We start from the raw sequence: 13,918 nt of genomic DNA on the forward strand, positions 1-13,918 counted from the left end.
CCGGAGGTTTCTAGAGGTCTGCGCCCTGTCGCTGATTGGATGAGAGGCGGCCAAGCTCCCACCTCCTCCGTACTTTTCGTAAGGGGAGGGGCCTGTTGCCTGTTTGCGTCTACCAGCTAAGCAGGAGCCCAGTTACACCTGCGAAGAGAAAAACTGGCTACCACCGCCGTGAGCTTATGCCTCCCACGCCCACCTCACGCACCAACAACCCGGGTCGTCCCTGGTGCTAGTCCAAGTTTGCCGGGAGCCTGGCGCTGCAGTGTCGCACGGCGGTCAAGAACGTGCCCAAGTTTCCCCTCTGGAAGTCTTAGTTTGGAGGAATCCGAGGAGAAGAGAAAGTCGCTATTATATGCCCAATTTGGAAGCCATTTATCTAGGGAGCACAAGGCGTTCTGCAACTCTAGAAAGCAAGTAACTGAGGTCAGTTAACCAGGTGTGGGAGGGTGACTCGTAACCTCACACACCTGCCTCAGAGCAACGCCTGTGAGTGTGGAGCCAAGTGCCAGACTCTTTGCTGCCTTATCATGAGCAGCAGAAGTTACTTCTTGCTGCTAAAAGACTTGAGAGACTTGGAAGAGAACCAGTATACGGTGAGTACTGGGGACCCGGAGGGATGGGTTTCACTGGGGCAGAACTTTTATAAAGCAGCTTCATCTGCGTTTATTCTATAAGGCATAATTAAGTTCAACCTAATTTACCACTACAGTACTGTTGTTTAACAAATCTATTTTACTCTAACAATCCATTTTATAATAATTATTATTTCATAATGATAATAGCTAACAATATTGAGCACATTGTGCTGAGAAATATATGTAGACTTAAGCCCTGAATATCAGGGTCTATCATGTTGTAAGTGACTAACAGGTAAAAGGTTGCTCTCATTAATTACAATACTATAAGTAGTGTTTTGTTTTACCTATCAGAAACCTGAACCTCAAAACGGTTCAGTAAATATTTAGCGTCAGAATTGCTCTTATTTGTTTTGTTTTGTTTATTGATTGTAGAGAGAGGAAAAAACACTGATTTGTTGTTTCACTTATTTATGCATTCATTGGTTGATGCTTTTAAAAAATGTTTGTTTATTGATTTCAGAGGAAGGGAGAGAGAGAACGAGCAAGAGAGAGAAACACTGATTTGTTCTTCTATTGATTTACACATTCATTGATAAATTTTTATGTGTCCTAACAGGAGATCGAGCCTGCAACCTTGGCATATCTGGCCGATGCTCTGACCAGCTCAGCAATCTCTTGCTCAGGGTCTTGTGTTCTACTACTTGTGTATGGTGCACTTTTTGCTAACTTGTCACAACACATAGATGCCCTTCCCTTATAATTTTAACACAGAGGAAGGCTTTGCTCCAAATGACACCAATGAAGTTATTTTCATATTGTTTCTGCTCTACCTGAACTTTGTGGTTGTCTGTTGAAAGGACAATTCCATGAAGGAGAAATGATATGTAATTATAGATAATGTAGATAATAGAGATATCTTACAATGTTTCTTCAGACTAGCACCGAACATACTGAATAACTATGTGGTTGCTCAGAAGTATTTATTGAGTAAATTTAGGTGTATTTCCCAGCATCATTGATAAGGTTTTCTCTGAAATACAGGGTGGGTCAAAAGTAGGTTTACAGCCCTAACCAGTTTGGCTCAGTGGATAGAGCATCTGCCTGCGGACTGAAAGGTCCCAGGTTCGATTCCGGTCAAGGGCATGCACCTTGGTTGCGGGCACATCCCCAGTAGGAGGTGTGCAGGAGGCAGCTGGTCGATGTTTCTCTCTCATCGATGTTTCTAACTCTCTATCCCTCTCCCTTCTTCTCTGCAAAAAATCAATAATATTGATATATAATAATATATCAATATATCAATAATATATATATAAAAGTAGGTTTACAGTGTGCGTACTGGAAACACAGTTTGTTCTTGTAGTATTATATTTTAATTATTGTATTACTTTCCATGCAAGCAACTATACACCTACTTTTGCCTACTCTGTACATTCTTGTCCCTCTTTTGGAACAATATCTCAACTGTAGGGGAATTTATTTTTATATGCAAGCATAATTTTGGAGTTGTGTTTTTCTTAATGAAAATGTTCTGATTCATGCCTTACATGTAGCATTTATACAGTTTTTAAAAGCTCTGAAGAGATGCATGCTTTCCAATGAATTCCTTCTCTTCTAATTTGAATCTTAAATTGGCTATTGAAGTACATAAGCCACACATCCAAATCTTGACTTTCTAGTTCCACTTGTGATTTCCACACTTAGGATTTATTTAAAATTTACTATTTTTAAAATGTATGTTTTATGGATTTTAAAGAGAAAGGGAGAGAAAGATAGAAACATCAATGATGAGAGAAAATCATTGATCAGCTGCCTCCTGCATACCCTTCTCTGGGGATTGAGCCCACAACCTGGGCATGTGCCCTGAATAGGAATGAACCCATGATCTCCTGGTTCAGAGGTCAATGCTCAGCCACTGAGCCACACCAGCCTGGCTTGAATTTATGATTGTGTGGAACCCACCTAACAGCTATGTAATAACACAAAATATCACATCTCCCCAAATCAGCATATAAATAAATTCATCAGGAAAAGAAAATGTAGAGTTTTTAGAATTCATTGTAACCTGATAACTGCTTTTCAAAGCTGCAATAAATATTTAATTTTTTAAAAAAATAGTAAAAATTTTACTGCTTTGATTTCTTTTTTAAATTAAAGGGTATTACTGCCTTTCCTGTAAGTGAAGACAAGTTGAAATGGGAAGCTAGTATTGAAGGTCTAAAGGATACAATTTGGCATGGTATGTATTTTCAAAACCAATCTACTTTTTAAAAAGTCTTTATGCCATTATTAGTCTATCTTCTTTATGTGCAAAAGAAGGTTGCATTATATAAATTTTCTAGAGTTCTGAAAGTATTCACATGTAATTTTTTTATTGTATGGCTTAATTTTTGACATTTGTCAACCTAAATAGAAATGTTAGTTTTGAATTTTTCTTTATGCCAAATCTTAATGTTATTACATTGTTTAAGAAGCTGACACAATAAAGCATAACAGTTGAAAATATCTTCTAACAGTCTTCCATGAAATCAGAAAATAGTATCAAAATTCCTTTTGGCATCAAAATTCCACATTATCTCTCATTTTTATTTTCTATGATTCTTCCCAAAATTTCCACATATCAAATTCTCAAGAAGACAGGCCACTGTAAACTTTAGTGATCATGCATTCTATCAATAGTGGATTAATGAACTAGATTTGCTGAGTGAGGTAGGGGAGAACAACACGTAAAGTGGTTAATTACAATAAAATATAACATGTGCTATTAGGATTTCGAACAGAATGCCAAGGAGGCATTCATTAGTTAATTTTGCTTGGAGAGTCAAGAAATGGCTTTCTGCCCTGGCCAGTTTTCTCAGTGGTTAGAGCATTGGCCCATGGACCAAAGGTTCTTCAGTTCAATTCCCAGTCAAGGGCATGTATCTCGGTTGCAGATTCAATCCCTGGCCCTAGTCATGGTGCAAGAGGAGGAAACCAATTGATGTGTCTCTCTCACATCCATGTCTCTCTCTCTTTCTCTCTTTTTCTCCCCCGCCCCTTCCCGCCCCCTGCTTTTCCACTGTATAAAAATCAATGGAAAACATATCCTCACTCCAAGGGTAAGGGTTCCATCCCCAGTCAAGGCATATGCTGAAGATAACTGATTGATGTTTCTCTTTCACATCAGTGTTTCTCTCTCGCTCATACTCTCGCTCTCGCTCCCACTCTCCCTTCCTCTCTCTAAAATTAATTTAAAAAAGAAGAATGCATAAGAGTTTGCCAGGTTTAGAAGGGGTGGAGGGGAAGGAAATTCAGGCAGAATAAACAGCATGGCAAAGAGAAAGTGCACCAGGTTCTGAAACAGTGAGTTTAGTCCAGCCGTGGGCAAACTACGGCCCGTTTGAAATGAATAAAACTAAAAAAAAAAAGACCATACCCTTTTATGTAATGATGTTTACTTTGAATTTATATTAGTTCACACAAACACTCCATCCATGCTTTTGTTCCGGCCCTCCGGTCCAGTTTAAGAACCCATTGTGGCCCTCGAGTCAAAAAGTTTGCCCACCCCTGGTTTTGTCAATATGAATGGGACAAGTGTTAGGGGGACGGAGTTAGTGGATGGAAAACAGGCTGATAAAATAGTGGGATTAGATTTGAGGAGTCTGTTATACTATTTAGAGGGGTCTATGCACACTATGTTCCAATTTACTCAAGAATAAAACTCTAGGGACCTTGGGAGGCTAAACTATAATAAGAAACTTCAGTGTTAATCAGTTAGAGTTAACCAGTACAACATGACACCTTAGTAAAAATATTTATTTTTATATTATAGGAATATACTTCCCGCTGACAATAAATTTTACAGCAGAATATAATCTCGTCCCTCCAGTTGTGAAATTTAAACTCATTCCTTTTCATCCAAATGGTAAGGACCAAATGAGATTTTTATCATCAGGAGCTCTGTTTCTATTATCTTTGTTATGTATTAGTATTTAATAATGTTTCTTTTTAATGTAACAACTATGTTATGATTACAAAAGTAAGCATTTTTATTGGGGAAAACATAAAAAGAAAAAATTATCACTTTGAATCCTAATTCAAAGAGATATTACTCTCAACATTTAATTAAATCTATTTACTTTTCTCTATATATGTATTTTTTTCACATAGTTAAGGTATTAGATATAAAGTTTTGCAACTAGTTTTTTTTTCCATTTAATATTACATAAGCTTATGGCTGCATTATTAAACATTCTTCAAAAGATCATTTTTAATGACTACATTGTTCAGTATTTTAGTTGGATTAATTTTTGTTATAAAATGTGATACAGTGACAAATTAACATTTTAGATAAAAGTACATTAGATTGCTACTTTAAGTCATATACAAAGTGTATTTCTGATTGATTAAAAAGCTAAAAATTTTAAATACTACAAAGAAGGGAATTTAATATAATTTTTTATGTGCTTGGTGAAGAAGGCCTTTCTAAATGTGATAGAAACTAAAAAGCATAGAAAAAGCATGACACATTAAACTACATAAACTTTTTTAAACTACAGATAATGACATTATAAACAGAGACAAAATACATTGATTTGCAAACTGAGGGAAAATATTTGCAACACATAAAACAGAATATCTATAACATATAAAGAATACATGTAAATCAATAAAAAACATAAAGCAATAGGAAAATGGACAAAAACTATAAACAAACATTTGGTAGAGGAAATATAACAAAAAAATGTAAAAATATGTTCAATCTCACTAATAAGAAGAAAATGCATGTTAAACTGTATATAAAATGCATAAAATTGTGATTCATTGTTTATGATTATAGACTAAAATAACAATTTTAATAAAGTTGGACAAATATGGGTCCTCTGACATGATGCCTTTCAGGTGTCCTTTTGGGGAAGCAATTTGACAGTTTCTAATCAAATATAAAATGCAAATAGCCCTAAATCCTGTAATACTATGTTTACAAATTATTCCATAGAAATACTAGCACAAGTGTGCAAGAGAATGTTTAAAAGGTGTTTGCTCCCAATAATAATAGAGAAACAGGAATGATTCCAATATCCATTAATATAGAACATTTTTAAAAGTGAAATGTTCTAAAGCTCTCCATATATTGCTCTTAAACAGAACAAGGAAGGTCTACTCTGTGGAATGGGAGGTGAGGACAAGGACATATAAGAACACCTCTTCCCATGGTCTTTAATCCAGTAATTCCATTTCTTTCAGTGTTTATTTTAAGCAAATAATGGTAAATGTACACAACTAATTCTGTATCATAAATTTAATTTTATTCTTTAAAAATAGGTTTTAATTTCAAAATCAATAATGTAGTTGGAAAAATTACATTAAAGTATAAAGTAAATTTAGGAGCAAGACAAGGATGCCCATTCTCACTACTTTTAGCCAACACTAGAGGCTCAGTGCATGAAATTCGTGCACGGTGGGGTTGGGGGTCCCTCAGCCCGGCCTGCACCCTCTCCAATCTGGGACCCCTGCCTACCTGATCACCCCTAACCACCTCTGCCTGCCAGCCTGATCCTCCTAACTGCTCTACCCTGCCAGCCTGATCACCCCTAACCGGTTCTGCCTCGGCCCCCACCACCATGGCTTTGTCCAGAAGGACGTCCAGAAGGATGTCCGGAAGATGTCTGGCCTAATTAGCATATTACCCTTTTATTAGTATAGATAGTATTAAAAGTTTTAGCCAAAGCAATTAGGTGAGAAAAAGAAATAAAAGGCATCCAAACTGGAAAGGAAGAAGTAAAACTGTCATTTGCGCATGGCCTGATATTGTATATATATATTTAAAAAAAAAACAATAAAGGCCCCCCCCTCAGAAACTGTTGGAACTAATAAACAAATTTGATAAAGCTGCAGTATATACAAAATTAATACACAAGAATCTGTTGCATTTTTATGCATTAGTAAAGAAGAGGAGGAAATATGGGAAAACTTGTGATTGCTCTTCTTTCTCTCCCTTACCCCTCCCAGGAGGAGGAATGACTTACCTAATTGGGGAGATCTGAGAAAGAATTGAGCATGTGTGGCTCAGCACTTTCTCAAAACTTTCCTTCTAATAAGCCGGACCTTAGAATGGGTACCGTCTCTGTATCTTCAGGCAGGAAACCTAGGCAGGCCTCCATTTGAGGGGTTAAGTTCAAATCAGGGGACTTTTGTGGAACTTGATTAAAGCATTGATCAGCATTCTCCATTTCAGTCTTACGTATCTTGAAGTTGATACTTTTCACTTGCATCTTTTAACACTCTACTCTATTTATTATATACACACTTTGGATGGGAGGAATGTTATTAGCCCCATACACCAAAAACTGTGTGCTCAGTTCTAAGTCTTTAGATACATACAACCTAATTGCCTTTCACTGATGTTATTTGTAATCCCACCAGGAAGCACATATAAAGTTCATATTTTACTGCTCTCCAATTCTGGACATTGTAACTTTGGAGAAATATTTTTTGACAATTTAATAAGAATCTGTTATTTTAATATGCACTTTTTTAATATGTGTGAGTTTGACATTTTTTCATATCTCTTTATTGTGTTTTTGATTTCTTGAATTGTCTGGATTATTTAAAATGTTATCACATTGTTGTAGGTGTTGCAAATATTTTTCTTCATTTGTCATTTTTAAATTTTCTTGGTGCTTGGGGTTTTTTTACATTTGGGATTTTTAAAATTTTATATAGTCATATTTATTAGTCTTGTCCTTTGAGATTCTTAGTTATCTTTAAGTTTAGAAGTTCTTTCCAAAACACAATCAAATTATTTTAACTTTCTTCTGGTTATTCTATAGTTTTGTTTTGCATATTTAACTCTATTCTTTGTTTCTAAAAAATACAGGTTGACTTAATTAACTGTATTAGTGCAGAGGCCAAGCTTCCATATATCTTTCCAATCTACACATAATAGGACAAAGTTGGCAGGGAAGTTTTGCCATCCTCAATCTGACTTCTGTTTCTGGATCTAAAGCATTTACTGTTTAACACCATTTCCAGCCATTGGGGAAAGGGGAAAGAGAAAGTAAAACAATTTCCTTAAGAAAATATGATCCAAAAGTTATATACTTTACTTCTGTTGATATCCCATGATTAAAACTTAGTCACAGGGCTTCTTGCTAGAGGGGAGGCAGGAGAAAATAGTCTGAGCAACCATGTATTCATCTAAACAGTGTAGGGTAATGGGTATTGGGGCATGTCTAGTCGTATTACAGAGAGGAAATGGAAGAGAGGAAGAGTAGATATTGAAGGACGATGAGTATTTTGCAACAACACATTTTATACCATTTTTTCACCTTTTCTTTCACCACTGAATCATAATTTCACTTTTTTTAAAAATATATATTTTTATTGATTTTTTTACAGAGAGGAAGGGAGAGGGAGAGGGATAGAGAGTTAGAAACACAGATGAGAGAGAAACATCGATTCAGCTGCCTCCTGCACACTCCCTACTGGGGATGTGCCTGCAACCAAGGTACATGCCTTTGACCGGAATCAAACCTGGGGCCTTTCAGTCCACAGGCCGATGCTCTATCCACTGAGCCAAACCGGTTAGAGTCATAATTTCACTTTTAACATACAACAGTTTTAATACATACTAGATTCTTTTTTTGATTCCTCATTTAAGGATATGCTTTTATTGATTTTTGAGAGGAAGAGAGAGAGAGAGAGAGAGAGAGAGAGAGAGAGAGAGAGAGAAACATGTGAGAAGGAAACAATAATTGGCTGCCTCCTGCACACCCCCTACTGGGACTGAGCCCACAACCCGGGCATGTGCCCTGACCAGGAATTGAAACAGCAAATTTCCAGTGCACAGAAAAAAAGCCCAACCAACTGAGCCACACTGGCCAGGGCTGAAAGTCCATGTTTTTAATAGTTACACTGTGTTAACTGGCATATCATTGCACATAATTTTTCTGCTTTGTCATTTGCTTTCTAACTTTGCCTGTCAGATTTTGGTGTTCGTAAACTTTAGATAATAATTTTATTATATACATATTACTATTAATGTATTATTTTAATACAGTAGACCAACATACTGGTCGACCCTGTATAGATTTTTTGGACGACCCTCGTAAGTGGAAAACAAGCTATACATTGAGCAGCATCTTACTCACCCTCCAGGTAAGAAGAGATTAATATACATGCCCTCTTTAATTATTCAAAATATAAAAAATAAAACATATAATGCATATTTAAATGTTTGAAAGACTCAAGTAAGCTTGTTTAAATCAATAACATTTCTATATCACGACTATAAAAATGGAACTTGAATTATAAAGACTATTATTTTAAATTGACAACCAAAGAATACCTACTTTATACAAGAAGAAAAGAACTGTTTGGATGGTTTTAATTCTGGAAATATAGTCTTAAGTTTTCTTTTGGTTCCTAATTTCACTTCATAGTGTTGAACAGGCCTTTAGATCCTTTCTCATTCACGAACCTGCCTTCTTCAGAGAAGTGAATCAAGTGACTACAACTTCAAGTGCTCAGTTTTATCTTACGTTTCTGACAGTGCTAGGCATTTGCTCTTTTATAGGCTTTCTTTTTTTAAAATCATTTCTTATTGTTCAATTACAGTTGGCATACAATATTATATTAGTTTCAGGTGTACATACACCCCAGGGATTAGACATTATATAACTTACCAAGTGATCATCCTGATAAATCTATTAGCCTTCTGACACCATACGTAGTTACTAGAATATTATTGACTGTATTCCCTGTGCTGTACTTTACATCCCCATGACTATGCTGTAACAACAAATTTGTATTTCTTAATCCCTTCATCTTTTCCACCCATCCCCCCAACCCCCCTCCCATCTGGCAACCACCAAAATGTTCCCTGTATCTGTGAGTCTGTTTCTGTTTCGCTTGTTCATCCCGTGAGCAATTAAACCAGGGATTTTCTCCTCCCCTCCGGCAGAAGCCTGTTTCTAGCCTGCTCCCTTTACTTCTTGGATCCGTGGTCCTTAGCAGCATGCCTTGGTGTGGTGTTTTTCTTGACCTTCAGGGAGCCTCCTTTCTCATCCATGCCAAAGTGAATGACTTCAGTGTCACTTGCTTAGACTACTTCTGTCCAGCTCATCATTAATATCTGGAGTTTGATTATCTGAAATACTTGGAGAATAAAGTATTATGGCTTAATTGAATTTTCTCAGTAGTAGAATTATAATAAAAAATTTTATTTCTCCCATTTCTTATTTTTTAATTTAAATAAAATAATAGTTTTCTGTCTAGTCATCTTTATATATCAAGTAAAATTTAATCTTTTTAAAGATACTATGTTTCATTCATTCACCTATTCATTCATTCATTTATTCATTCATTTTAGAAATGTATATTGAACATCCACGTATGCCAGCCATGTACTGGGAGACATTTGAGCAGAAACTTTCAGGAAGTGAATGAGCATGATATGCAGATAACTGGGGTTGATCTTTTGAATATTTTTAAAAAACTGGGTCATATTCCTATCTACCTCTTCACACTAGGATCTGCCTTCAGAATAGAAAACTGAATGGTCCCGGAATGTAATGAGGGAGGGCAAACCAGAATGAAATGGTGAATATTCTGAATTACTGAGTAATTTAATACAAGGTAAATTTGGGGCTCCGAGATTAGATTGTTTTTGCCACATACTCATTTGTACCATTGGACAAGTTTCTTCATTTCCAAATAATCTCAATCTCTTCCTTAGTGAAATGGATCTGTTAGTAGCTACCTCATAGATTTAATAAATTAACTAATACATGTAAAATACTTGGAACCACGTGTGGTCTAAGAAAATAGCTCAATAAAAGCTAGTTAATTTTATGATTGTCCTTACTTTCAAGCAGTAACGCAAAGTGACGACAAGTGTTGTCATGGAAATACATCATGGGAAACCAGTAGATGACAAAGTGGTTTGTCTTTTTATTTTTCACACAGATTTATAAAACAGATATGCCTACACTGCAGAAGTTTTTAAGACAGTGGAAAGGAAAGGAAAATTACTGATAATCATAAAGAAAAACCCTAATCCTACTGTTATTACTAGTTTCTTCTGATCTTTTCTCCTATTTTTCTGTTTAAAGTCTTTCATTTTCACATTCACTAAGGGTTAAGTCCAGTTCTGTTGCCTGACAAATGATTTACTTCTCCTCACACCTGGAATCTAATACACTGGGCCATCCCACTCATATTACATCTTCATGCCTTCCTTCACTCCCCGTGCTTGGTTCAATTCAGACTTAGAAGCATTTAGAGTTCTAAACTGTAAAGTTACAAACGTAAGCAAATCTCGGACCTTAAAAAGTGCTCAGGCCAGTTCTCTGACTGACAACCCATTTTCTCCTTTCCTCTTCCTCAGTCTGTCTGGCTAGCAAACTGCTCACATTATGATCTCCTTTCCTCGATGGAGTTGATGGCTTTGGATTTTGAGGGACTTCCTTCATCCCTTGCAAATTTCCATCAGAGCTCTGTGATAGTGTAATGCACATACTACTTCCTTATCTGCCTTCCTTCATTGGACTACAAGCTCCTCAAGGTCAGGGAACAGGTCTCACTCATCTTTTACTGCCCTCCTCCCCCCACCAACACCCAGGGCAATGTTGACATTCAGTAGGTACTAAGTAACATGAAGGAAGGAAGGAACCTGAATTTTTACATGGTTGCAATTATGACTTACATGTATAAATTATATAGCCTATTTCTTTTTCACTTAACATTTTATCTCAAGTAACTTCCATATTACCGCAGTTAATATTTTGATAGCTATTTAATAGTCCTTTCAAGGTCAGTGTGGCCCAATAGAACTTTCTGTACGGATGGAAATGTCCATGATCCATGCTGTCCAATATAGTAGCCACTAGTCACATATGGTTACGGACCACTTGCACAGTGGCTAGTGTCATGAGGAACTGAGTTTATAATTTTATTTTAAGTAATTTAAATTGTCACGTGTGACTAGAGACTGCTGTAATGAACAGTGCAAGTATAGACCATAATTTCTGATTACTTTCCCTTGAATAATAGGTGAGACACATTTAAAATGATCACATTGTTATTCAAGGGAGTGATACTTGCCTGGCTGATGTTGCTCAGTGGTTAAGCGTTGATCCAGGAACCAAGAGGTCACCAGTTCAGTTCCCAGGCAGAGCACATGTCTGGGTTGTGGGCTCAATCCCTAGTAGGGGGCATGCAGGAGGCATCCCATCAATCATCGATGTTTCTATCTCTCTATCCCTTGCCCTCTCTTCTAAAAAAATCAATAGAAAACCTTATTTTAAAAAGGGAGTGATACTTGAAATAGTGTTTAAAATATTTTAACATCCCAATATACTAATCATCTCCTGAATTTTTTATAATCTTATTTTTTTTTATACTTACATATATAATGCAAAGGTAATTATCAACACCCATCCACAGAATGAATTAATTTCTGGGCTTTAATTAATTAGATATTAGAAAATATGCTTACTGGTGAAGTTGTTTACTGATGCTTCAGATCTTTGAACTCATCCTCTGCGGAGCTTCCTCTGTTATTTTATACTATCACATGGCTAATTTAAAAGTTGGATTTTTATTTTTTACCAGGGCTTCTGATTTATGCATTTTAATATGTTCCTTATATTCCAGTTCTTAAAAATCATTAAGTAGACTTAGTAGCATGTGTACACATTATGTGAAAAGGTCTTAGGCGCAGTGTCAATGTGAAGACTATTGAATAAACTTTACCAGATGTTCCTCTCTGAGTAAAATTATCTTTCCAGCCAAAAGCCTAAAGCTTGCTCTGGTAGATAAGTTTCATCTGCTTCCCACCCACTTTGAAAGGTATAGTGCAATTCACATTGAATCCTGATTTAAGCAATTATAATATTTTTGGAAATGTAGCTCAAATGTGTTTTCCAAATAGGAATACTCAAATAGAAAATTATTATTGCTTTTGAAATATCAGATGTCTGCCGAAACCGGTTTGGCTCAGTGGATAGAGCGTCGGCCTGCGGACTGAAAGGTCCCAGGTTCGATTCCGGTCAAGGGCATGTACCTGGGTTGCGGGCACATCCCCAGTGGGAGATGTGCAGGAGGCAGCTGATCGATGTTTCTCTCTCATCGATGTTTCTAACTCTCTATCTCTCTCCCTTCCTCTCTGTAAAAAATCAATAAAATATATTAAAAAAAAAAAAAAGAAATATCAGATGTCAAATTATTGCTTTCATTGGTGAAAGATTGCCATCATTTCCATGACTTAAGTCACAATTACCCACTTTGACCTGTGTCTACACTTAGGTATTCTGTTAGTTAGTTATATATTTTGGCTACAACTGTATTATAGTTTTCATGTTATAATATAATATTCTAAATACTGAACTATTGAATAATATTTGCAATTTAGGCTAATATTAACTTTGAGGTGCCAGGTAAAACAATCATGGTCTAGCAGAACTATTAAGTTTTGGTTACTGCTGGTCCCCTATTTTGTCCAGAGGTGCATATATTATCACTAGAGGCCCAGTGCACAAATTCATGCACCAGTGGAGTCCCTCAGCCTGGCCTGCAGGATTGGGCTGAAACCAGCTCTCCAATATCCCCCAAGGGGTCCCGGATTGCAAGAGGGTGGAGGCCAGCCCAAGGGACCCCATTGGTGCACAGTCGGGGCCAGGGAGAGATACGGAAGGTTGGCCAGCTGGAGAGGGACCGCAGGAGGGCTCCAGGACATGTCCAGCCCGTCTCAGTCCTGATTGGCCAGACCCCAGCAGCAAGCTAACCTACCAGTTGGAGCATCTGCCCCCTGTGGTCAGTGCACATCATAGTGAGCGGTTGAGCAGCCTTAGCATATGATTAGCATATTACGCTTTGATTGGTTGAACAGACGACTGGATACTTAGCATATTAGGCTTTTATTATATAGGACTAGTGACCCGGTGCATGAAATTCATGCATGGGGGAGGGTGTGTTCCTCAGCCTGGCCTGTACCCTCTCTAATTTGGGACCCCTTGAAGGATGTCCTACTGCCGGTTTACAGGGATCGGGCCTAAACCAGCAGTCAGACATCCCTCTCGCAATCCGGGACTGCTGGCTCCTAACCGCTCACCTGCCTGCCTGATTGCCTCTAACCACTCTGCCTGTTGGCCTGTTTGCCCCCAACTGCCTCCCCTGCTATTGGCCTGCTTGCCCCCAAATGCCCCCCCGCCAGCCTAATCATCCCAAACTGCCCCCCTGCTGGGCCTGCTCACCCCTACCTTCCCTCCCCACTAGCCTGCTCATCCCCAACTGTCCCCCTGCTGTCCTGATCACTCCCAACTGACCTCCACTGATGGCCTGCTTGTCCCCAACTGGCCCCCCTG

The 13,918-nt window shown here is 37.5% G+C and overlaps 1 protein-coding gene across 1 annotated transcript in view; it reads left to right on the forward strand.

Moving 5' to 3' along the window:
* The first annotated feature begins 524 nt into the window (after positions 1-524).
* The window catches only part of UBE2U (ubiquitin conjugating enzyme E2 U (putative)), a 34,795-nt gene continuing 21,401 nt past the window's right edge, over positions 525-13,918 (forward strand). The window contains exons 1-4 of the mRNA XM_023754647.1: positions 525-590; positions 2,730-2,811; positions 4,384-4,476; positions 8,614-8,711. Coding sequence (XP_023610415.1) covers positions 525-590; positions 2,730-2,811; positions 4,384-4,476; positions 8,614-8,711 — 339 coding nt within the window. The remainder of the gene's footprint in view (positions 591-2,729; positions 2,812-4,383; positions 4,477-8,613; positions 8,712-13,918) is intronic.

The sequence above is a fragment of the Myotis lucifugus genome, unplaced genomic scaffold, assembly GCF_000147115.1.
Source record: "Myotis lucifugus unplaced genomic scaffold, Myoluc2.0 scaffold_63, whole genome shotgun sequence".
In the NCBI taxonomy this organism is placed as follows: domain Eukaryota; kingdom Metazoa; phylum Chordata; class Mammalia; order Chiroptera; family Vespertilionidae; genus Myotis; species Myotis lucifugus.